This window comes from Hemicordylus capensis, chromosome 2 (genome assembly GCF_027244095.1).
Source record: "Hemicordylus capensis ecotype Gifberg chromosome 2, rHemCap1.1.pri, whole genome shotgun sequence".
Lineage (NCBI taxonomy): Eukaryota > Metazoa > Chordata > Lepidosauria > Squamata > Cordylidae > Hemicordylus > Hemicordylus capensis.
Window position 1 is genome coordinate 378,411,827 of NC_069658.1, and position 23,207 is coordinate 378,435,033.

Sequence of the window (23,207 nt, forward strand, 5' to 3'; positions counted from 1 at the left end):
TGCCAACATCTATTATAGAATGGAAGCAATTTTTAAAAAAACTGACAGTTTTACACTTCTTACTTTTACTTCTTACTTCTAATGCAAAGGAAAAAATCCTGCCAGTTACTCAAATTCAAGTAGATCTGAGCCATAACAACAATTATATTTAACTTTTCAACAAAAACTTTTCTCAAAGCACTTTACATAACACAAAGAATTATAAGATGGTATGCTGTCCCAAAGAAACTCACCATCTATAGAAGAACCACACAAGGGAAACACCAGCAGCAAGTCACTGGAAGGGATGCTATGCTGGAAAGAATCAGGGCAGTTCCCCTCCCCCACCACTAGATAGACGAGAGCCACCATTTGAAAGGGTGCCTCTTTGCCCCAGTTAGAGTTTAGGAGCAGGTTTGTTCCGCAGAAAAACTATCAGTAGGTCCAAAGTGGGGACAAAGCAGCCCTGGTTTCAGCAGATCATCTGTCCTTTTCTCTGCCCCTCGAAGATAAATTTAATCTTCTCAGTCACCACATTCCCGTTCTGTGCCATTTCACTGAAAATGATTTAGCTTTTTCTTGGCATTGTAGCTGTAGCTCAGTAAGACTGACATCAACAAAACCCTGAACAAATATGCAAAAATAAACCCCCAAACAGAACTGGCGTGGTAAACTTCCCCCCCAATATCCTCTCGTGCCAAGAGAAGAGTTACATTTAGCCACTGCTTAAAGAAAAGGTGACCTTGAAAAGGATTTGAGATACTTTTCTCTTTTTCTTTGACAAGGGAAAATGGTTTGATAAGAGTATTTCTTGCTGAGGTTCTTATCCACCAGAATACAAATATAGGGACAGCCCACTCGGGGTGTGTGTTGCCAAGCCTGTTAGCAGGGCCATGTTTATTCTGCCACCCCCACTCTAATAACAGAGCACAGCATTTAAGTCACGTTGGGTCATAATACTGAAGCTGTATGTAATGCAAATCACATATCCCTGTTGTGCAGCAGAAGGTAGCCTAAAGGAATCACTTTGCACCTATCCTAAAGTAAGCCAGATAAAGACAGGGAAAGATGGGAACTGTAGTGTCGCTGCTTACAGAATTTCTTGCAGTACTACAGATCCCAGAAATCCATGCTGCAGAGATAGGAGCATTTTCCAGATTATGAACTTTGAGCTGGGAGAAAGTGTTGCAAGGTTTGCCGGAATGGTGCAGTGGTTTCAAAGAGCGTGTAAAGGGTTGTTCAGTGCTTCATGGTAGGCTGGTGGCCGTTCATATTGCTGTCCACTGCAACATGGTTTCCAGGTGGGGATGGTTCTCCTTGAACTGCATTATCTGCCCCTCCTCCTCATCCATTTTTGGAGGGGATGACGTGATGACCTTAAAAAAAAAAATCTGGTCTGCCTTGTGCAAAGCCATCAGGAAGGGAAAGCGCTGTTCCAAAACAAAAATTTAATTGCAGTGTTGCACCCTTGGGCAAGTGCTCCAGCAAACAAACACACAAACAAAAAACAATGGCAGAGAGGGTGGCGGTCCTCCTTGCTTTGCCCCTGAAAAGCAGTGAGCAAAGCAAGCCCAGGCAGAGCCTCAGCTCTTGGAGTCCCCTTGAAGAGCACCACCACCTTTGCTTGCAGTGAGCTCAGAAGAGCCGCCCCCTGACCCTCTCCCTGAGCCCTGGGGGGGGCAGGGGTACTCCAGAGGACAGCGAGGAGGGGTGGCCGTCTGCCCGCTGCTCCCCCTTTGAACAAAGAAAAAGAAATAAAAGATGAAAATAAAATCAGAGTGGAAAGAGGCAATCGCGACAGATAACCCCCGTCGCTGAATGAACCATCCATACCATGCCACTTACACCGCAGAAACATTGTTGCAACCCTCCTACAACGGAAAAATACTGCTACTTTCCTGCAACGCGGATGCAACGTTGTACTGCTGCAGCACAGCAATAAAACCCAAAACAGCATCAGAAATCTGGATGGCATCTTAGTGATGTTGGAACACAGGCAGTACGGAAGCACACTTAGCAGACGTGTTGCAAAACTGTTGCAGTGTGTAATCTGGAAACTGCCAGGAAGGGGCAGCACAAACAGAGAGAGACAGAGACTGATATGATACAAAGTGCTTAGTAAATATGTTAAGGTCTTGAATAACAACATTTAACTTAATATAATTTACAACTCTGAAGTTATTTGTTGAAGATTCATGGGAACATAGGAAACTGCCATATACTGAGTCAGACCATTGGTCTATCTAGCTCAGTATTGTCTTCACAGACTGACAGCAGCTTCTCCAAGGTTGCAGGCAGGAATCTCTCTCAGCCCTATCTTGGAGAAGCCAGGGAGGGAACTTGAAACCTTCTGCTCTTCCCAGAGCAGCTCCATCCCCTGAGGGGAAGATCTTGCAGTGCTCACACATCAAGTCTCCCATTCAGATGCAACCAGGGCAGGCCCTGCTTAGCTATGGGGACAAGCCATGCTTGCAAGACCAGCTCTCCTCTAGGGGTGTGCAATTTGGATTTTTGGTGATTTGGTTCGGGACCCGAACCGAATCACCCCTGCTCTGTTTTGTGCCCGAATATGGGCCACCCGAATCACCCTTGATTCGGTTCTGATTCGGATTTAACCTGAATCTGAATCGATTCGGGGTGAAAAAAGGGGCACAGGGGCAAGATTTTGGGGTGGGATGGTAGTGCCCAATGGGTGTAAGCTACCACCCCAATTTCAGGGGGATTGGGCAAAGGGGTGATTTTGGGGGAATTTCTGAAGTTTTCGTGTCTTTGGGGCAGTTTGGGGCAGAAAGTGGGGCCTGGGGCAGAAGGGTGGGGTGGGGTGGTAGTGCCTAATGGGTGGAGGCTATCACCACAATTTAAGGGGGATTGGACAGAGGGCTGATTTTTTGGGAATTTTTGAAGTTTTGGTGTCTTTGGGGCAGAAAGTGGATCTGCCCCAAAAGAGTGAGGTGGGCTGGTAGATAGTGCCTAATGGGTGGAGGCTACCACCCGTCCCCAATTTCAGAGTGATTGGCCAGAGGGCTGGATTTTGTTGATTTTCTGAGGTTTTTCTTCATAAAGTGCAGTGTGGTAGATTGATTCATTCAATATTCATAGTAAGTGAGAGTGTGAAAAAAGTGAAAGTGGGGTCATGAGAGTTCTTTAATTGAAAAAAAATCTCATTTGCTATCATTGAATGAGAATTCACACCTCAGAAGTTTTTCTGAAGGGATGTTATTTCCTTATTTTCTGAGGTGTGGATTCTCATTCAATGATAGCAAATGAGATTTTTTTCAATTAAAGAACTCTCATGACCCCACTTTCACTTTTTCCACACTCGCATTTACTATGAATATGATGAATGGATCAATCTACCACAAAGCACTTTATGAAGAAAAACCTCAGAAAATCAACAAAATCCAGCCCTCTGGCCAATCACTCTGAAATTGGGGACGGGTGGTAGCCTCCACCCATTAGGCACTATCTACCAGCCCACCCCTCTCTTTTGGGGCAGGTCCACTTTCTGCCCCCAATCTGCCCCAAAGACACCAACACTTCAAAAATTCCCAAAAAATCACCCCTTTGTCCAATCCCCCTGAAATTGGGGTGTTAGCTGCCACCCATTAGGCACTACCAATCCTCCCCACCCTTTTGGGGCAGATACACTTTCTGCCCCCAAACTGCCCCAAAGACACCAAAACTTCAAAAATTCCCAAAAAATCACCCCTTTGTCCAATCCCCCTTAAATTGTGGTGGTAGCCTCCACCCATTAGGCACTACCACCCCACCCCACCCTTCTTCCCCAGGCCCCACTTTCTTCCCCAATCTGCCCCAAACTGCCCCAAAGACACAAAAACTTCAGAAATTCCCCAAAAATCACCCCTTTGCCCAATCCCCCTGAAATTGGGGTGGTAGCCTGCACCCATTAGGCACTACCACCCCACCCCACTCTTTTTGCCCAGATCCCACTCTATGCCCCCGAACTGCCCCAAAGTCACTAAAACTTCAAAAAATCCCCCAAAATCGGCCATGAGCCGAATCACCCGAATTTTTCAGCCCCGAAATTCGGGTGATTTGGCTCGGCCCCAAAAAATATCGGGGGACATCGGGGGTGATTCGGTTCGGCCCTGAAGCACCTGAAATTGCTCATTTCGGGCACAGATCGATCTGTGCCCGAAATTTTTTGCACATCCCTACTCTCCTCTCCTAACAACAGGAGAGTATACAAGTTCCAAAAGACAGAAATACCTCAGGCCCAGTACACACCCACCCAGGGAGAAAGTAAGGTTCCTGAGAGCTACACAGCCATCCACTTGTTGTGACTGAGGGGGAGAGTAGTGTGTAATACTCTCTCATCAAGCTGGCTACAGACTTGGTATTTAAACACGAAACCCCTGAAATTGGGTGTGTGCATGCCCCTGGCGGGGTTACTGTTATTCCCACTCCCCAATTTCAAGGGTGCAGTTCTTTAAAACAAGCCTGGAGTCAGCTTGGAGAAAAAGTCTATCCAAGTTGTGAGCTTTGTTTGGTTCCAATATTGCTAATGGAAGTAGAAGGATATCTGATTGGACAGCAGGGATTTTAGTCTGAATCTTGACTATCAAGGCTCTGTGATATCATATCAGAAGTCTTTCCGATAATGCTGGATAGTGGGCATATCGGTCTGTCTGACATTCCTATCGAATCGATACAATTGCATAGTCCTAGTATGTGAGCTCTCGTTATCCTTAGGCTCTTTTTTCTAGATTCATCAGCCCCCGATTGATCATGATTTACCAATCAGTAGATTGTGTGGGACCTTAGTTATATCTGAGAACATTAAGTTGGGCCTTAACATAGGAACCTGGCTGTTATGAAACCTAGAAACACCTGCTCTACAGTAATGAGACTCTACAGAACTTTGTACACTAAATTCAACACCTTGAATGGCACCTCAAAACACACTGCAGAGCACAATTATAATGGGCTCTCTACAGCTATTTTGGAATAAATTTGTAGCTTGCCTTTTTAGCTAGCTGAAGCATACAAGTGATCACTCCATTTCGGAGTTTATAAAATCATGAGAAATTGTAGCAAATGTGAAAGGAATACCTGGATCTCTGCAATGGTTCCTTTTCACATTCTGTCTGGCTCAGGAATATAGCCACTACCCACTCACTACAAAACAAGGATATTCTAGCGGATAACTACAGGATAAAGAAAGCAAAGGTGGTGGAGGGGAGAGAAATAACGTGAAAGATGGGCAGAGAAATGGCATATGAGAACAGACATTTGAGGAAGCAAAATTATATGCTGACTTCAAAATAGTTTGGGGCAAATAAAAAGCCAGAGTAGGAGATCGCGTGTGAAGAAATCCTGGCATCTCTATGGCCCTCAGTAAAATCCTCCAGCCAGCAATGATTCTTGAAGCTTCAAGAATCCATTTCATTCCACCTAAGCACATCAATTCACTTTTGTCTTCTGCCAAGTTTTCTCTACATGACTCACCCCCCACCCCCCTGTACCCAATTGCCTGGAGAAAGCACCCTGTGAACAAGGTGATACACTTTTCAGCAACTGCTGTAGCTGCAATAGTACCAAAAAAAAAATACTGCTGCAAATTGCTGGTCTTCATGGTATCTATATGCCACTAGCTGACTAAGTACTTTTAACAACTGATATACACATGCTAAACGTGTTCAATAATGATCATACAGAACTTCTAGCAGTGAAAAATGAATGTGTAGATCAACATTGATTTCTGAATTTAGTCAACTTGATAATCCCATTCGCAGGAAAATTAATGTATTATTATTTATTAATTTTTTACATTTATATTCTGCTCTTCCTCCAAGGAGCCCACAGTTAAGTTTCTCCTCACAACAACCCTGGGAAGTAGGTTAGGTTGAGAGAGAAGTGACTGGCCCAAAATCACCCAGCAAGTATCATAGCTGAATGGGGATTTGAACTCGGGTCTCCCCGATCCTAGTCCAGCACTCTAGCCACTACACCATGCTGGCTCTTTGTTTATTGATTTATATGAGTGCTATTACTTCAAGTTTTCTTGACCTGGAGTCTACAGACACCAAGGGCATGTTTTGACATACAAAAGTAAACTTTCTAAGTTTAATTGATACTCAGGCTTCAAATGATCTTTGAGAATCTAGACACCTTATCCTGGTGTTTTCTTTTTGAGAGCAGGAAAGGGCTAGTGGTAGCCAGGAAAGGGCTAACTATGATGTTACCTCCTTGCTTTTTATATACCTATAATATAAAGCTGCTTGGGACTGACTGACATGAAACTCTCAATGCTATTTTCACAGGTAAGTTCCAGACCTCACTCAAACAACCAATAATTTAATAAGTGAATGAATGAATAAATCCAAACCCCCAGGGGGAAAACAAAACAAAACATTGATGTCTCAAAAAAATGCAGAAAAACTCTCCCATTGGAAAACATGGGGAATAAGACCTCAGAGAGTTAGAAAAAGACCAGAGCCACAGCAAGATAAGATGTTCACATGCTTGCAAACTAGAAGCCCTCACTGACTGACATGAAACTTCCAGACCAAACCACGAAAAATAGAAACACACCCTTTTCACAGGCAGGTTGCAGACCTCAGCCACACTACCACAAAAATCCAAATGCTGGAAAAAATAATTAGTCCCAAAAAGTGTGAAAAAACTATTCCATTGGAAAGCATAGGGAATGACACCTGATAGACAGAGAAAAAGACCAGAGAGAAATCATTCATATGCTTGCAAACTGCAAGTCTTTTTACACACACAGGCTCACACTTTGCAAGTCTTCCACTGGTGATGGCAGTTCCAGGTGGGTGGGTGTGGAAACGAAAGACCTGTGAAAAACGGCAATCATCGCCACAGCTGGCATCTGCCATCCTGTGGGAAGCCCAGGAGACCAACAGTATCCTGCAGAATCTGCCCCATCCCCATTGCCCAGCTGGCCTCCACACGTGTGATGGAGATTTGAGTGGTCAATATGGCAGTCTAGTACTGTACTGACTAGTCAAATGGCCACCACACATCTGCAGATCCTGGGCACCAACAGCGGTTACGTTTGCTGCTTTTAACAAGTATTTCCACTTACCTTCACTGCCACCAAACCAGCATGACCAGGTGACTTTAGTAATTTCTTAGCTCTATGTGGTCTCATTCCCCATGCTTTTTAATGGGAGTGTTTCTCCACATTTTTCCAGGAAAGTAATGAATTTTTCTGGCGTTTTAGATTTTTTCTTACTCTGGGTATGGTCTGAAAACTATCTGCACAAACAGCCTGTTTCTATCTTTTGTGGTTTGGTCTAGGAGTTGCATGGCCGTGAGGCAGGCCTAAACAGCTTTATATTAAAGTATGCCTGCTATTAAAACATTTTGCTGAATCAGGTATTTTGTTTGAGTTTTATCTCTGGATTAAGGTTCTCTCATCTTTGCAATGTCACATTTTTCTTGAGATTTGTTCTACATTTGATATTACTGTTTTAGTTTTGGTTTTGCATTGCTTTAAGTATCTTGGGGCAGAAAGAGCTGGTTCACACAATAGCAATCCATGATTTGGTGCTACAGAATGAGTCTTGTGATCATATGCTCCCTCCTGCCTCTCTGCCTCCCTCATATCAAATTAGTTACTTCCTATTTCAAATAGACAGTGAAGTATGGTTTACACTTGTCCCTCCAAACTAGGATTGCAGGAAAAGCACAACCAAGTTGCCAGTTCAGATGTAAAAGCAGATAATGATTCACACAAGTAGAAGTGACTAACTGCAGAGCACAAGCACAAGATTTATCCCCATAGCACCAAACTATAGTTTGAATTATGCCTAATCCAAGTCAAAAGGAAGGAGTTTTATAAAAAATACTGATTAGATATCAATGTGACATGTTAACAGTAGGTGGAAGATGCTTTACTGGTCACGATCACCATATGGAAATCTAAGCCTTCACAGAAAGGTGCATTCCTCAAAGGCTATACCTGTCTCTTTTAGCCACCTTAAATTATTATTATTATTACATTTATATCCCGCTCTTCCTCCAAGGAGCCCAGAGCGGTGTACTACATACTTGAGTTTCTCTTTCACAACAACCCTGTGAAGTAGGTTAGGCTGAGAGAGAAGTGACTGGCCCAGAGTCACCAAGCTAGTTTCATGGCTGAATGGGGATTTGAACCCGGGTCTCCCCGGTCCTAGTCCAGCACTCTAACCACTACACACTGGCTCTGGATCTTTGGATGGTATCAAATCAGTGTTGATACCACGTGGAGCCCACAGATTTGTATGGTAACACTGCACATTATGCAAGATGTTTTCTAGCTCTCACTTTAAGAAAGCAGAAGCTACCCATAGCACTCCTTTAACCTTGTCAAAGTGAGCAGTCACTCATAAGACGACCTATCCAAGATTCTCTATGTATTCAGATGCGCAGAGATAACAGACTCTGAACAGTTCCTTCCAAAAGTTTTATTAGCTGGACATCAATTCCACAATATGAAGTGTTTAAAAGACTTATAGGCAGCATACATTTCAATAGTATCAGAGTACACAGACAGGCTAAGTATACCAAAGTATGCAATCACTTTAAAAAAACCAGATATCAGGACTAGAGGCAGGCCAGAAAAGCTTTCCATCATGCAGATGTAAATATTGTGTTACGAGAAAATCCACCCCAATAGGAGCAAAGAGTTTCTAGAGGCACTTGCCATATGTGAAAGACTATGCATTAATCAGTACCCAAACTGCCTCAAGTGCAAACCTCACAGTATGGGAAGGGCATGTTCAATACTCCTACAGGCACGGGCATATGTGGAGGGATTTGTAAACTTGCCACATCCTAAAGGAGTGAATACCATTCCTGCTAACTCTGGGCTTGGAGAGGACACTTTTGGGGATTGTTGCAGAAACAAGGGCAGCTAGCACAAATTTAAAAAGGGAGCTCAAAAAAGTAGAACTAGGACCCTCATAATAAGCAGTCCACACCGCTTCTTACTCATGTTAAGGGTTTCCATTCCTTTCGGTGCAAAGCACAAAAAGTAGAACAATACTTGTAATACTGGGACAGAATTTCATCAGCTCCTAAAGAGAGGGGCATCAAAACCTGGCTGTAATATCTCGACACTGTGCAACTCCTTGAAGCTTAGTTCTCTGTAGGAGTAGAAAGACAAGTTGTCTTGAAATGGAGGTGGTCACTGTAATCTCAGTTAAGGGGTACTCAGAGCAACAAGGCAACACCTCTTGCTTCTAAGCATCAATAAATCTGAAAGAAAGGGGGAGAATACAAAGAATTATTCTAAACGCTTGTCAAAAGGTCAGTGGGAGGAAGGTCCAGGTCCAAATCAAGAAGTGTTAGCACAGAACTGTAAGAAGTCAGAAAAGCAAGTTTTATCAGAAACCTCAATTAAAAAAATAAAAAAAATAAGAGAGGGCTCTGAAGTTTTTGCCTACACAATTTAGGCCTTCAGTTTCCTTACTGGCCACAAGTAACCACCTCCTCCCTGCAATATTTCCCACAAAAACTTGTCAGTTGCCCTTCTCTGTGCATGGTCCTTAGATTCTTTTACTTGAATCACATACAGTCCATGGAATTCTCAGGTTGCAGACCCATGGAAGGAGCCAACCCCTTGATGTAGGCACAGCTAGGAGACAGGAAGCCATCACGCTCTGGGTCTACATTTTCAATATTGTCCATCTGGTCTCTAGGACCATCCCAATTGATATGGAAACAGGTTACACGAGGGTTGGAGGCCAGGATATTCCTCTGCAGCTGGGAAAGAAGAATAGGGGTCAGAGTTACACGAGCTTAAATCTGAACCAGCTTTCTAGGTAAAATTGCCACAAGTCCTACAGCAGCTACCCATTCTGCTATATCTGGGTGGTCCTTGCTGCTTGCTGGCCTGTGTTGGGGGAGCTGCTAGTGCAAGTCTCAGATGCTATTTTGAACATGTTCTAGCACATAAAGCAGCCAACTCCTCAAGACTGCTTTATGACCCATCAACCTCAATTTTCTTCATATAAACAGCCTCTTTGGAGCATGACCCCTCCCAGGAAAATAACAAAGTCATCAATTCACAGAGCTAAGCTGGTATCTCACTAATCATGCTAATCCACCCTTTGAAATTCAAAGCTCTCTCAAACTGCTCTGTAACAATCATTCTCACCTGAATCAAGCAGTATGACAAGGATCATTTAATCAGATCAGGATGCAACAACAAACAAAACCTTGTTCTCTGTATGCAGTTATAACCAATGATATCACAACTCCATTGTACAAAACTGTATTCAAATTGTGCCTTAGCTCCTGAAAACTGCCTTGGTCAGCCTAGTGGATGCTCTCCAAGTGGGAACTGACAGAGGGAGTGCGACCCTGTTGGTCATTTTGGACCTCCCGGCAGCTTTCAATACTATCAACCATAGTATCCTTCTGGAGTGTCTGAGGAGCTTGGGGGTGGGAGACACTGGTTCCGCACCTACCTCTCAGGTAGATTCCAGATAGTGTCCCTTGGAGACTGTTACTTTTCAAAATCTGAACTTTTATATGGCATCCCCCAGGGCTCCATAATGTCTCCAATGCTTTTTAACACCCATGTGAAACCACTGGGAGAGAACATCTGGAGATTTGGTGCAGGGTGTTATCAGTATGCCGATGATACCCAAATCTATTTCTTTATGTCAACATCATCAGGAGAAGGTACGCCTGCCTGGAGGCATTAAAGGGCTGGATGGGGGATAAAGAACAGATTGAATCCAGATAGGATCGAGGTACTTATTGTACAAGGTTGGAACTCGGGAGATAATTTTGATCTGCTGGTTCTGGATGGGGTCACACTTCTCCAGAAGGAACAGGTATGCAGTTTGGGACGGCTTTGGGATCCAAACCTCTCCCTGGTGTCCCAGGCTGAAGTGGTGGCCAGAGGTGCTCTCTATCAGCTTCGGCCGATATGTCAGCTGTTTCTTGAGATAAACAACTTCAGAACAGTGGTACATTTGTGGGTAACCTCCAGACTTAACTACTGCAATGTGCTCTATGTGGGGTTGCCTTTGTACATAGTCCAGAAGCTGCAGTTGGTACAGAATGTGGCAGCCAGGTTGGTCTCTGGGTGATCTGAGAGACTATATTACTGCTATACTAAAAAAGCTACACTGGCTAACAAGTTTTCAGGCAAAATACAATGTGCTGGTTATAACTTATGAGGCCCTAAACAGCTTAGGCCCTGGGCATTTAAGAGAACGTCTTCTTTGCCATGAACCCCACTGCCCATTGAGATCATCTAGAGAGGTTCACCTGGTGGCTACACTGGGATGGGCCTTCTCTGTTGTTGCCCTGAGACTCTGGAATATGCTCCCTGCTGAAATAAGTGCCTCCCCATCTCTGACAACATTTTTTAAAAGTCCCTAAAGACTCATTTTTTCATCCAAGCTTTTGAACTTGACCATGGTTTTAAATTATTTTAAAGTTTTAATTTTTAATCTATTTTATGTTGTTGTAAATTGCCCAGAAATGGAAATTTGGGGCAATCTGCATATTTGAGAAATAAATAAAATCAAAGCTCCATTTTGTACCACATAAGCAGCACACTGTGCCTGTCCCCTGATTAGGATAATTTTTCTTGTCTAGAGTGCAGATAATAAACTGATAGCTAACTGGGCAAAGAGGCACCTTTTTAATGTGGAGATTATCTTTATTTAGCAGGGGGAGAGCAACTGGCTCTATCCACCCCCAGAACAGTACTTCCAGTGACTTTTGCTGGTGTCTGTGTTATGTTTCTTTTTAGATTGTGAGCTCTTCGGGTATAGGGATCCATCTTATTTATTTGTTATTTCTCTATGTAAACCGCTTTGAAGTGTTTGTTGAAAAGCAGTATATAAACATTTGTTGTTGTTATTGATAGCAACCAAATTGAAATCATTGCATGACTCCCCATCCCACCTAACAGAGATCCCGATCACCAATAACATCTTCCCTTCTCTGCTAGCTGAACAGCTTACAAGGACTTTATACTATCCATACAGTATTCTGTCTTTGGGACAAAGGACTCCCTGTATTTCTATACAGAGAAAAAATTGCTACAGACAGGGAAAATATTGCCAAGTATAAAAAATAGGTGGACTATGCAGCTCCAGTTATTATAAGTAAGATAAATAAAGCTTATAACTCAAGCTGATAGAAATGCCAGGAAAAAACCAAGGTAATTTCTTTCTTATTTGGTGGAATTGCAGTTTGGCCAAAAAATACTTGAGTAAAATAAGAATTTTATTGGAAAAAATCCTAGGAGACTTGATTCAGCTAGATCTACTATTGTTTTTGCTGACACATAGCAATGAATTAATCCCCGAGAGAGAATTAGCTTCATATATGGTCACTGTGTTAGAATCCTTTATGCTAAATATTTGATGCAACTCTCAACCCCAAACATGAAAGAATGGCTCCAGAAAGTGTGGCACTTTGACAAACTGAATGAATTAAAAAGAGAGAAAGATAGAACAAATAAATTAGACTACCTTTATAAGTTTGTAAAAGGAACTATTTACTTTCAAATGCAAAATAAACTTTGTTGTGATGCTGTAATTACCCTTTTATTCATTTAAGTGGTAACTGAACAAAATTCTTATCTTGTTAACTGAACAAAAGAAGCACCTTTTAAAAGTGGTGATTCTCTTTATTCAGCAGGGGGAGATCAACTGGCCTTATCCATCCCCAGCGCAGCATCACTCCAGTAGCTGTTTTTGGTGTCGATCTTATGTTACTTTTTAAGATTGTGAGTCCTTTGGGGACAGGGAGCCATTTTATTTATTTATTTCTACATAAACCACTTTGGGAATTTTTGTTGAGAAGCGGTATATAAATATTTGTTGTATTTGTATCTGTTTTGTGGGTTGATAATTTCTTCTCAAATAAAACAAGTAAAAAGCAGGTGAATCACTTCTTCCTTGTCTTCCACCATGTTATCAACTGAACTTCAGTCTTCCATAGAAGAGAGTAGAACCCATTTTTATTGAAGTGTTTCTTAAACTTTCTGAAGCCACAAATCTGTTGTAAACTTACTTGAAGCTTCACTCCCCCCCCCCCGAAGACCCCTGGAGTATACCACAATGACAATTGCCAGAACCTCGCCTCCAACTCATGAGAGGAATAGGAGAAGTCACAAGTTAATGATTCCATTTCTATATTACAGCAACCACAGTGGGAATGCTACATGCCCCGCCTCCCAATGATTTTGCCACAGGACAAAGCCTCAACTATTTAAGAGCCTATTACAATTAAGGTATGAAAAATTATTTGTGATGTGCTTCCACCCCATTTTCAGTAACACTGCCTTAGGGAATTTGCTCCACATTTTGTTACCAAGGAGCAGGCAATGCAAGTATAAAACTAAGGCATGTCTTGTCCCTTAGTTCATCTGAAGCCACAACTCTCAGTACCAAACAAAGGCCAAGGGACTGTTCAAGACCAGAAGGAGGGTAGGCTGAGCTTACTCTTGTATCACTGCCTCACCTGTGAAAAGTCTGGCTTGAGGGGTGGATTCTCCCTTAGTTCAGGATCCACATATTCATTGTTGACATAGTACCCAATGCGGATGAATTCCTGGCCCAAGTAGGTGCAAGTAATGAGTATTACTGTAACTCCCACAGCATCACTCTCAGGTATTAGACTGGAGTTGGGAGCATTGGCCTACAAAGGAAAGAGACAGCAAAATAAGATTAATGACATTCATATCCCACCCTTCTTCCAAAGAACTCTCTCTCCAGACTACCAACAAAACCTACTGCCAATTTCTGGCCATCTAGATTCAGAGATCCTCCACAAAGATTTAATAGTAGTACTGGATAGGAAAGCAGAGAACATAGCTTCAGTAGTGCTAGGAGGAATGTAAAGGTATACATTTGGACCTTAAAAACAAACAAACAGTACTTAAGATTCTTCATTTTAGCAGCTCCTCAGCATAATGCAACTAGAATGGAAATTGCTTTCCATTGGAGGAGGGGTGACATAGGGTCACTGAATGCATGGTATGCTAGAATATGGGCAATTGCATCGGCAGGGGAGGGGGCGGGAATCACACAACTAAGAACACCTAAAGGAACAACAGAGGAGCATAAGTTTCTTAATATGTGGTTTGCCTTCATTTCGCCCAGAGATGAAAGTTTGGGCAGTATAGAAGTTCAATCAATCAATCAAGTTGTGTCAACAATACACATTGGTATTGTGTTAACAATACCAAGATCACCTTCTAGTTAAAAGTTCTTTTTGGCAGGGATAGTAAGTGTCAGAGATGATTTTGCTGAGAATATATTCTCTGAGAATTTGAGAATATATTCTTACTTTCCAGCAATAGCACTCATATGACAAATGATATATTGGTTAATTCACCTGGCAATATTTATCTGCTAGATCCACTACCAACACATTACTACAATTATATAACTTTATGACCAGAATACTTTGTATTCTGCATTAGGTTTTGTTTGTAATGAAGTTCTTGTTTTTATTTTTAAAATTTATAATGTTATGGGGAAAAAATCAAGAAAAAATATTTAAAAGTACTCAGGGCAGCATACATAAGATGTTCTCAATTTGCTTCTCACAGCAGCTAAGTATGATAGGCCATACTGAGATGCCAGCAGACTGGAGCTCATCATCATGTTCTTATCTCTGCTATATGTCATAAGCAAAAACAAACTTTAAAAAGTATATTCTCAGAAAAATTAAACAAAAGACACAGATAATTATCCTAATATTAGTCCTTTATGACTATACAAGATGGTTGCATGCATAACACAGCATGTATGGAGTAATTTCATAAGCAAATGGGGGGAAAGGCAAAGGCCAAAGTTAGAACAGCACAAACAGCAGGTAAGTAAGCAATATCAGAGTGGTAGACCTAATCCTAACCTGCCCATAAATTCCATCCACTTCCATCTCAGCTCAACATTCTAATATAGCATTCTAATAAGAATTGCTGCCCTGAAAGCAATGAACAAAGAGAAGTGGCCATCGGTGAAGTTGAGGGATGCAATTCCTCTTGAGCACAACTATACTGCTACTCCATTAACAGCTCTACACTATTAGAGCTGTATGATCATTTTGGCTGCTGGGAAAAGTTGCAGATTCTTTCCCTATGGTGTTTTAAACAGCTGGCAAAGATGGTTTACATCTAAGAAATCCTACTACGGTTTGAATTAGGTAACCCTAGAAGTTCCTTCCAACTATGCTTTAAACAGAATAAAAGCATCTAGAAGACATTTTTGTGATAGTCATTCACATTATATACTTCCCTAAAATAAATTTATGCTCCTCTTTCTTCCCACCCTTCAAAATACAGATGAGATCTTACCTCAAACACAAACATATGCCTTCCAGCTGGAACAGGTCCCACCAGTACCGAGTCAAGAACCTGGTCATACTCTTCACTCTCAGCAGAGCCCACATAGATGATCTTCCACTCCAAGTCTGAAAGAAAGAGGCAACAACAGTGCAGTTAGCAAGTGCAGACACCACAATTCCAGACTTTTCAGGTAAATGTATTAGCCCCCTCCAAACAGAAGCCAATCTAGGCAGGGGCATAACTACTATTAGGCTAGGGGAGGCAGCTGCCTGGGGGCCCCCATGCCTCGAGGCCCCCCCCCAGAGGCAAGTCACATGACTATATATTGTGAAGTGTGTGTGTGTATCAGCGAGGGGCCCATTTCAAAATTTTGTCTCTGGGCCCACTCCAGCCTTGTTACACCCCTGAATCTAGAAGATAGGGATGTGCACAAACCAAAGTTGGTGTACAGGTTCGGTGCTGCGTGCATGGGGGGTGGGGGGAGAGTGGTGAGTGAGAGCTTTAGAAGTGCAGGTCCTTACCTGCTCTCCAAAGCCACATGCAGATTCCTGCTGCAATGGCGCACACACACACACCCAACTGTGTGTGGCTCTGGCATGTGCGGGTTCTTGGGTGGAGTGCCATCACAGCAGGAACCTGCATGGGGTGATGGAGAGCAGGTAAGGACCTGCTCTCCTCCTTTTTAAAGATGCCCCCCGCCCTACAGCGCCACACCTGTGTACCAACCTTGGTTCACACACATACCTAATATGAGATGAACCATTGAATTAGTATCAACATTTAGAGAACTCCTATACCTGTTCAAGAGCAAAGCCCTCATTAACTAAGTAGGCCAAGACAGTCAACTCCATTCTGTTTCCCAGTATATCACAAATATTTTCAGAAAAGCATCTCTTCAATTCAAGTGTCAAATGCCTCTGAACAATGAGAGGAAGAACTTTGTATGAAGACAGATTTTACACATGCTGAGGAGTGAGGCCAGTTTAGAAGTGCTCACTGCATTTAGTACAGACGTATGTTTATCATTTCATGGCGCAAGTGTTAAAGAACACTGTTCTGCAACAGAAGATGGCTGTGGACAGCACCAGATGGGCAGTGCCCACATCACCTAGACTCCATCCACAATTATCCAGAGCAGTTCTGCAACTGTTTTACCTGTTTTTATTATATGTTATATGAACAACCTATAAGTGTGCTTTAAACACACACGCACACACGGCCACTTGGCTGAAGCACTGGTGGGGGTTGGAGGGCGAGAAGGAAAACAATTGACCCAGCACTCAACTTGAAAAATTGCACATCTATCATGCAAACTGCAGTCTGGAGGAAGCCAAGCTCTCACCATGGGTGAAAAATTTGCTGCAACTTCTCTTTAAATATTATGCATGTCTTCAACCTTTATAGATCATCTAACTAAACAGAAATCAGAAAATACTGTGTACAATCTGCAGTAGGCCACCAGGTCAGCGATGAAGGTTAAAAGCTCTCTCACATGGCACAGCAATGCTAATTTCAACAACTTGCATTCAATGATCAGGGGTCATGAATAAATACAGTCAGGTGCTCTACATTTTTGTGCCAAGTACAATGGAATCAAATGGGATGCTGGGAAAGGAAGCAAGGAGCTGGAGCAAAAAGAATATAGGAAGCGGTGTGGAACGTTCAAGTATTCACACCTGCTCCCATGAACCCCACTCTTGGCTATCTTGGCTTTTTTGTGTGAAAAAGAGATTGCTCTTAATAGAAGATTAAGAGTCTAATAGAGATAGTTGATCCCATGCTACAGCTTACACTCATGAGCCTGCTAGAAGGCTGATTACTTTGCAGGTAGTGCTCTGCATGGTGCATGGATGGATGCCAAAAGGGGTTATTAACTTTAAAAAACTTGTAGCAGTTGCCAAGATTTGAAGGCTATACTAAAAGTAATCCCAGAGCACTCTATTATTGACATGGGGTAGATGGAGATCACTTTTTGCCTGAGGGAAACAGAAGCTGTAGTGATCCTCTAACTCTTTAAGAGAAGTCTGGTGTCAGGAAAGGCTGTATATATTTTATGCTTTAAAAAAAGAGAGAGCATGAAACCAAAATTCTGCACTAAAACCAAATTCTGCAAAATGTGTAATTTATGCAAATTGAATGAAAGGAGCCTGAAATATTTTAGGGAGCAGTCCCTACTCTGCAAATTCTGCTATTTGCATGCATGCACACACACCAGTTTGAACCTTCACTTGGCATTGCCCTTTCATGTCTATCTTTGCAGTTATTAGACATTCAGTTATTTTAATGAAAGCTCTGAATTCTGGAATACTAAACTATATAACCAATATCAGATTCCATGCTTGTGCATTAAAACTGTGGAATCAAAGAAAACATGTGAAATATGAAGCAGGGATTGAACACAATCCTCACCAGCATCCTATAGCAAGACTTCTCCTCCTCCCCATTCTGTTCCCCCAAATTGTTAATGAGGGTAAGCAGTCTGCATGAGAAACTGCTCTATTTTAAAAGCCTGACTCAGAATTTATTTCTGTGGAAGAGTACCATAAGTTTGTAGACTTGATTTGCACCTGCTGTTCATAAGAAAAACGGACAAAATAAATTTAGGGTTAGGGAATTAATATACCTTGCAAGCCTTCATGACAAGCATTTTAAAAATAATTCACAACATGCAGTGCAACAAGGTAAAATTTTAGCCCAGTCTCTACCTTGAGAAAGAAACAGCAGCTTTCCATCAAGATAGCCTTAAACAAATCTAATTTGCCTCACAAAGTGAGAATCGAAGTCAGCATAAGGATCACTGGGGAGTGGAGGTCACAGAGGAATAGGTTCTCAATTTCACAGCCCAGGTTCCAGAATTAGAAGGAGACTGACAGGGAAATGATGGGCAGACCTCCACATGAGGAATAGATGGGATGATGCCACAGAACAAAGGGAGTTCACATTCTGAGGGCCTAATTTTTTTTTCCAATTGGAGGACCATTTTGACAACAGGCTTGTTACCATATTAGGGATCACAATCATGTCACAACATCCATAAGACCAACACAACAACTGCATTGCTTCCCCTTCCATGTCCAAACGATTCCTTGTCCTTACCTTAACCTATCTTCCTCCCCATGTTTGTTGTGCCCACAACAGTAACTCCTCCACTCAGACTCCTGCTCTCAAACAACTCCACCATTGGACTTTGCTGTTTCTTATGTCTTAAACTCCCAGTTTGGCAGGACTATCAATGTGATGCAACCTCTCATCCTTTAAATGCCACCTTTTCTATGAAGGCTTTGACTGAACTGTTAATCCCCGCCCCGCCATCCCAACACAGCAATGAAGCCTAGAAATACACGTCATTGGCTTACATTTGCTCCTTGTTTATTTATTTATCAATCATATTTTTACACCGCCCAAAACCTGAGTCTCTGGGCGGTTTACAACAAGATTAAAAAGTAAAACATTAATTAAAAACAAAAACAAAACAAAACAAATTTAAAAGCAAGAAATTTAAAACACAATTTAAAACAATATTCTAAAAACAACATTCAAAACAATCAAAACAATATCAGTTAAAAGCCTGGGTGAAGAAATGTGTCTTTAAGGACTTTTTAAAGGATGTCAGAGATGGGGAGGCTCTTATTTCACTAGGGAGTGCATTCCAAAGCCTCAGGGCAGCAATGGAGAAGGCCCCTCCCTGAGTAGCCACCAGACCAGCCGGTGGCAAATGCAGATGGACCTCTGTTGTTACCCTGGCCTTTCACTTGCACTATAGAACATTAAGAGCCAACAGCTGCTTGCCCTATATGCAGGGAGGGGCTTGACCATTCTTGTGGATTCGTATCCCCTGAAATCAAGGAGATAAAACCTAGTACCACTGAACCTATAAACCATTTTTAAACACCTGAGTTAGAGGGAATGTGAGTAAGGAAAATTAGTAGGGAGCGTTTTGAAATAAATGGACTTCCCTTTGGGGAGGAAGCAATCAAGTCAAACTTCATTCCAGTACTGTATATCAGAACCGAGTTCATGTTTTTGGCAGCCTAACCTATATCATCAGGCTTTTGGGCCTTACTGTATATGAATGAAGACCAGGGAGACCACATGTGAGCACTGTAAGATACTGCCCTCAGGGGATCATATCACCCCTGATTTGTTTTGGGTCCAAATCTGCCCCCACCCCGAATCACCCAAGATTCTATTTGGATCCTAATAAATCCAAATCTGAATTGATTTGGGCAAAAAAGGAGTTTCAGGGGCAGACGAGTGGGGTGGGTGATAGTGCCCAATGGGTGGAAGCTACCACTGACATTTTAAAGAAATTGGGCAAAGGGGTGATTTTAAACAAATGTTTGAAGTGTGCACGTTTTAAAGCTTTTTCCCATAGGGAGTGATGGGGATTTCAGCAGCCCCATAACTCCATGTGGTGGGCACCAGGACAGCCCAGAATGGGTTGTGGTTAGTGCACAAGGGGTGCCAACCACCCCCCAAACCACAAGCCCATGGGGTACTGGGCTTTGTTACAAAATCCACTATTTTGTTGATAGTGGATTCTCTGGTCATTCATCATTTTGTACCAAAGATGATGAACATCTTTGTTCATTCATCATCTTTGGTGCACAAGGTGCTCTGGGCCACCTTGGTGCCCCCCACGTGGAGTTATGGGTCTGCTGAAATCCCCATCACTCCCTATGGGAAAAAGTTTCAAAACACACAAACCTCAGAAATTTGTTAAAAATCACCCTTTTGCCAAATTTCTTTGAAATTTGGGTGGTAGCTTCCACCCATTGGGCACTACCACCCAACCGTGACCACAAAAGGGAGGTCTGAATCTCCGAATTTTTTCAGGTCCGAATCTGGGTGATTTTTAAAAACCCGAATCTGGCCAATTGAGCACTGGGGCAATTTATGTCTACAAACAGCCCAAATCAGCTGGATTCAGGTACAAATAATTTTGTACCCAAATCGATTCGCATCTCCCTTGTTTCAAGTTCCTTCCCTGGCATCTCCAAGATAGGGCTGAGATTCCTGCCTGCAACCTTGGAGAAGCTGCTGCCAGTCTGTGTAGAGTAGACAATACTGAATTAGATAGACCAGTGGTCTGACTCAGTATATGGCAGCTTCCTATGTTCCTATACTACTGTAAACCAACCAACCAATGAGTAAACAAACAGATAATTACTCAACCTTAGAAAAAATATTAGAAGAAACTGAGCAAACAGGAAGTGGAGCAACAGCACTTTCATGCTCTTAAGTGTTCTGTGCATGTGTGATCATGCATCAGATCTGTGGAGTTACCAATGAAGAATTTATCATAATCCCAAGTCACATTCAAGAAAGACTTGAATGAAGATACCAATTCTGCAGAACAACCGCTCACTAGTTACAACCTTATAGACAAGAAATGCTCATTTGACTTGCAGCATCAGCAGCCTTTAATTAATGCCCCAGAAAGGCGTGGTTGTTCTACCACCACCAGGACGATAGATAAATACCTCACTGGTTGCATGATGTGCCAGGCTTACTACTAGCTAACCTTCTCCTCTATGATGAACTATGGGACTAGGCAAGTCACCCTTCTTCACGAGGCTACAAAACAAAACAATTATTTCTCTTTCCTTCTCTGTGTATTTATGTTTAACTTTGGCACAGTAGACGATGGGGGCAGAGACCAGCAGAGAAGGCTGGCTGGGCTTCAGAATTCATCAGGCAGCTACACCCTTCACAGCTGCTGGCATCATCTTCTGGACAGGAAGACTCAGCGGGGGGGGGGGGGTTTCCCCCTTAGTAAGCAAGCTATGCTCTCTATGGGGTCGAGATCGTTCTTTAGAGATGGCAGCAAGTTCGGGCTCAGTTAAGCACAAGCCCATTAAGAGGTGACTCCCCCGCCCGCCCCCGTTCATGGGCACCCAGTTATAGGCTTGCAAGATCCACAGCGCCCGCTATTGCACCCTGGCCGGCACTCTTCGGGGTGCCTCCCCGGTGGCCAGAGGGAGCCTCAGGGGGCTGGGAGGACGCGGCGGCGGCGGGAGACTGGGGGAAGCGCCCCGTCTCACCGTTCCTGCTGCCCCCAACCCGACTCACCCTGAGGCAGCGCCTCTCCGCACTCGAACTGCACCTGGAAGCGCAGCGGGTGTCCGAATGGGCTCGGGTTCTCCAGCAGCGAAACCCCCAAGACCGACACCCGCGCCATGACAGAGCCCCTCCCCACCCGCCGCCCGACCGACTGACCAACAGCCCCCCAGCCCCAACCAACAACCACCCCGAGCCTACACCGCGCGCGCAGCCGGCTTAACGACAGAGCCGCGCCGTCTCCAATCACCGCGAGACATCCCGCGCGGCTTCACCAATCCCAGCACTTCGCGCCTGAGCTCACCCACCCACCGCTCGCGCGGAGCCACGCCCACTCTTTCTGCTACCAATCTTTCCGTCCTCTTCTGTCCCTGGCGGGAGCTCGATCTAAACAATCAGCTTTTGCCTCGGATTCCCTTGCCGCCGTCTTCCGCTTGCCACCAATCAGCGCGTGCTCTGCCCGTTCCGTTCAGCGCGCTAAAACGCAGATGGCCAATGGGTGCTTTCCGGTGTGCTAGAAGAGACTGAAAGAGAGAGGCGGGGGAATCTAGAGAAGTTTAAGTCTTGCTGGTTTATACATGGTATTGGTCAAGTGAACGTGGTTTTGAAGTTGGGTGCTCTGTACAGCAGCGACTGTGGCGTGGAGAGCAATGCCAAAATCCCCAAGAGGGGCAACTGCGTTGGCCATGTAGGGGTGCCCGCCTTGCGCACACAGCTCTGCAGAAACGGCTGCAGCACGTAACCGGCGTCCTCCTGTCAAAAGTACAGCAACAGTATCAATGTTTGGTTCTAGGGCATAGACTGAAGGAACGTGATACAGCAACTTTGCTGAAGCTAAGCAGTTGGATCGGTTCGGTGCTTGAATAGACCGCTAGGAGACACCATGTACGCTACTTTGAAGGATAAATAAGAATAAGACAGAAAAACCAACTTGGGGCAAAGAAGGTTGAGATGAAGGAGCCCTGGCTATGAGGGAAATGTGAAAGCATGCAGTGCCGCTAGCCCTATTGCCTCTCTTGGCACCTCTGGGTAATCCTGTACTCATGGCCCTGTTACCTCATCAGCTGCTGCTGAGGGAACAGTTGGAACATGAGTCACCTGGGCTTTAACTGATGTTATGCCCTCATGCTGCCTGAGGGTATGACATCAGTTAAAGCCCAGGTGAGGAGACTCCTTTGCATAAAATTATGCATGGAGCAGACAGAGTGGACAGAAATTTTTCTCCCTCTCACAACACTAGAACATGAAAACTGAGTCCCATGAAACTGAAGGCTGGGAAATTTAGGACCAACAAAAGGAAGTAGCTTTTCACACCGTGCATAGTTAATCTTTGGAATTCTCTGCCACAAGATGTGATGACAGCCGCCAGCCTGGGTGGCTTTAGAAGAGGCTTAGACAAATTCCTGGAGGACAGGTCTATCAATGGCTACTAGTCTGGTGTCTACAGGTCACCTCCAGCTTCAGAGACATGATGCCTCTGAATACCAGTTACAGGAGAGCAACAGCAAGAGAGAAAGCATGTTCTTGCCTGTGGGTTTCCCACATCTTGTGGGCCACTGTGTGAAATAGGATGATAGACTGGAAAGGCCTTGGGCGTGATCCAGCAGTGCTGTTCTTATGTTCTTATGCAGTGCCGATAAGGATTGCTGTCAGGGGCGTAACTACTATTAGGCAAGGGGAGGCGGCTGCCTGGGGGCCCCCACGCCTCGAGGGGCCCCCCAGAGGCAAGTCACATGACTATATATTGTGAAGTGTGTGTGTGTTTGTATCAGCGAGGGGCCCATTTTAAAATTTTGTCTCGGGGCCCACTCCAGCCTTGTTATGCCCCTGACTGCTGTCTTTTTTGCTGGCAGGGCTTTTCTAACAGCATTACACA

At 43.7% G+C, this 23,207-nt stretch overlaps 1 protein-coding gene across 2 annotated transcripts; it reads right to left on the reverse strand.

Moving 5' to 3' along the window:
• Positions 1 to 8,396: 8,396 nt before the first annotated feature.
• On the reverse strand, positions 8,397 to 21,507 carry ASF1B (anti-silencing function 1B histone chaperone). 2 transcript variants are annotated; one of them, XM_053303009.1, is made up of 4 exons: positions 21,344 to 21,507; positions 15,281 to 15,396; positions 13,441 to 13,617; positions 8,397 to 9,711 (listed from the first exon to the last, which is right to left on the reverse strand). In XM_053303009.1, the coding sequence occupies exons 1-4, from the start codon at positions 21,450 to 21,452 to the stop codon at positions 9,514 to 9,516; spliced, it is 600 nt and encodes a 199-aa protein (XP_053158984.1). In that variant the 5' UTR covers positions 21,453 to 21,507; the 3' UTR covers positions 8,397 to 9,513. The 2 variants fall into 2 exon arrangements, with proteins under 2 accessions (XP_053158984.1, XP_053158985.1); XM_053303010.1 differs by lacking the exon at positions 21,344 to 21,507 and adding an exon at positions 16,557 to 16,587.
• Between the last annotated feature and the right edge of the window lie 1,700 nt (positions 21,508 to 23,207).

Bases quoted from the DNA above. Each gene is read 5' to 3' on its own strand.
- ASF1B (XM_053303009.1), bottom strand. From the start codon at position 21,452: ATGGCGCGGGTGTCGGTCTTGGGGGTTTCGCTGCTGGAGAACCCGAGC. The intron at 15,397-21,343 runs GTGAGTCGGGTT...TCTTTCTTTCAG, and splicing joins CGGAGAGGCGCTGCCTCAGG to ACTTGGAGTGGAAGATCATC. The intron at 9,712-13,440 runs GTGAGGCAGTGA...CTTCTTTCCCAG, and splicing joins TCAAGCCAGACTTTTCACAG to CTGCAGAGGAATATCCTGGC.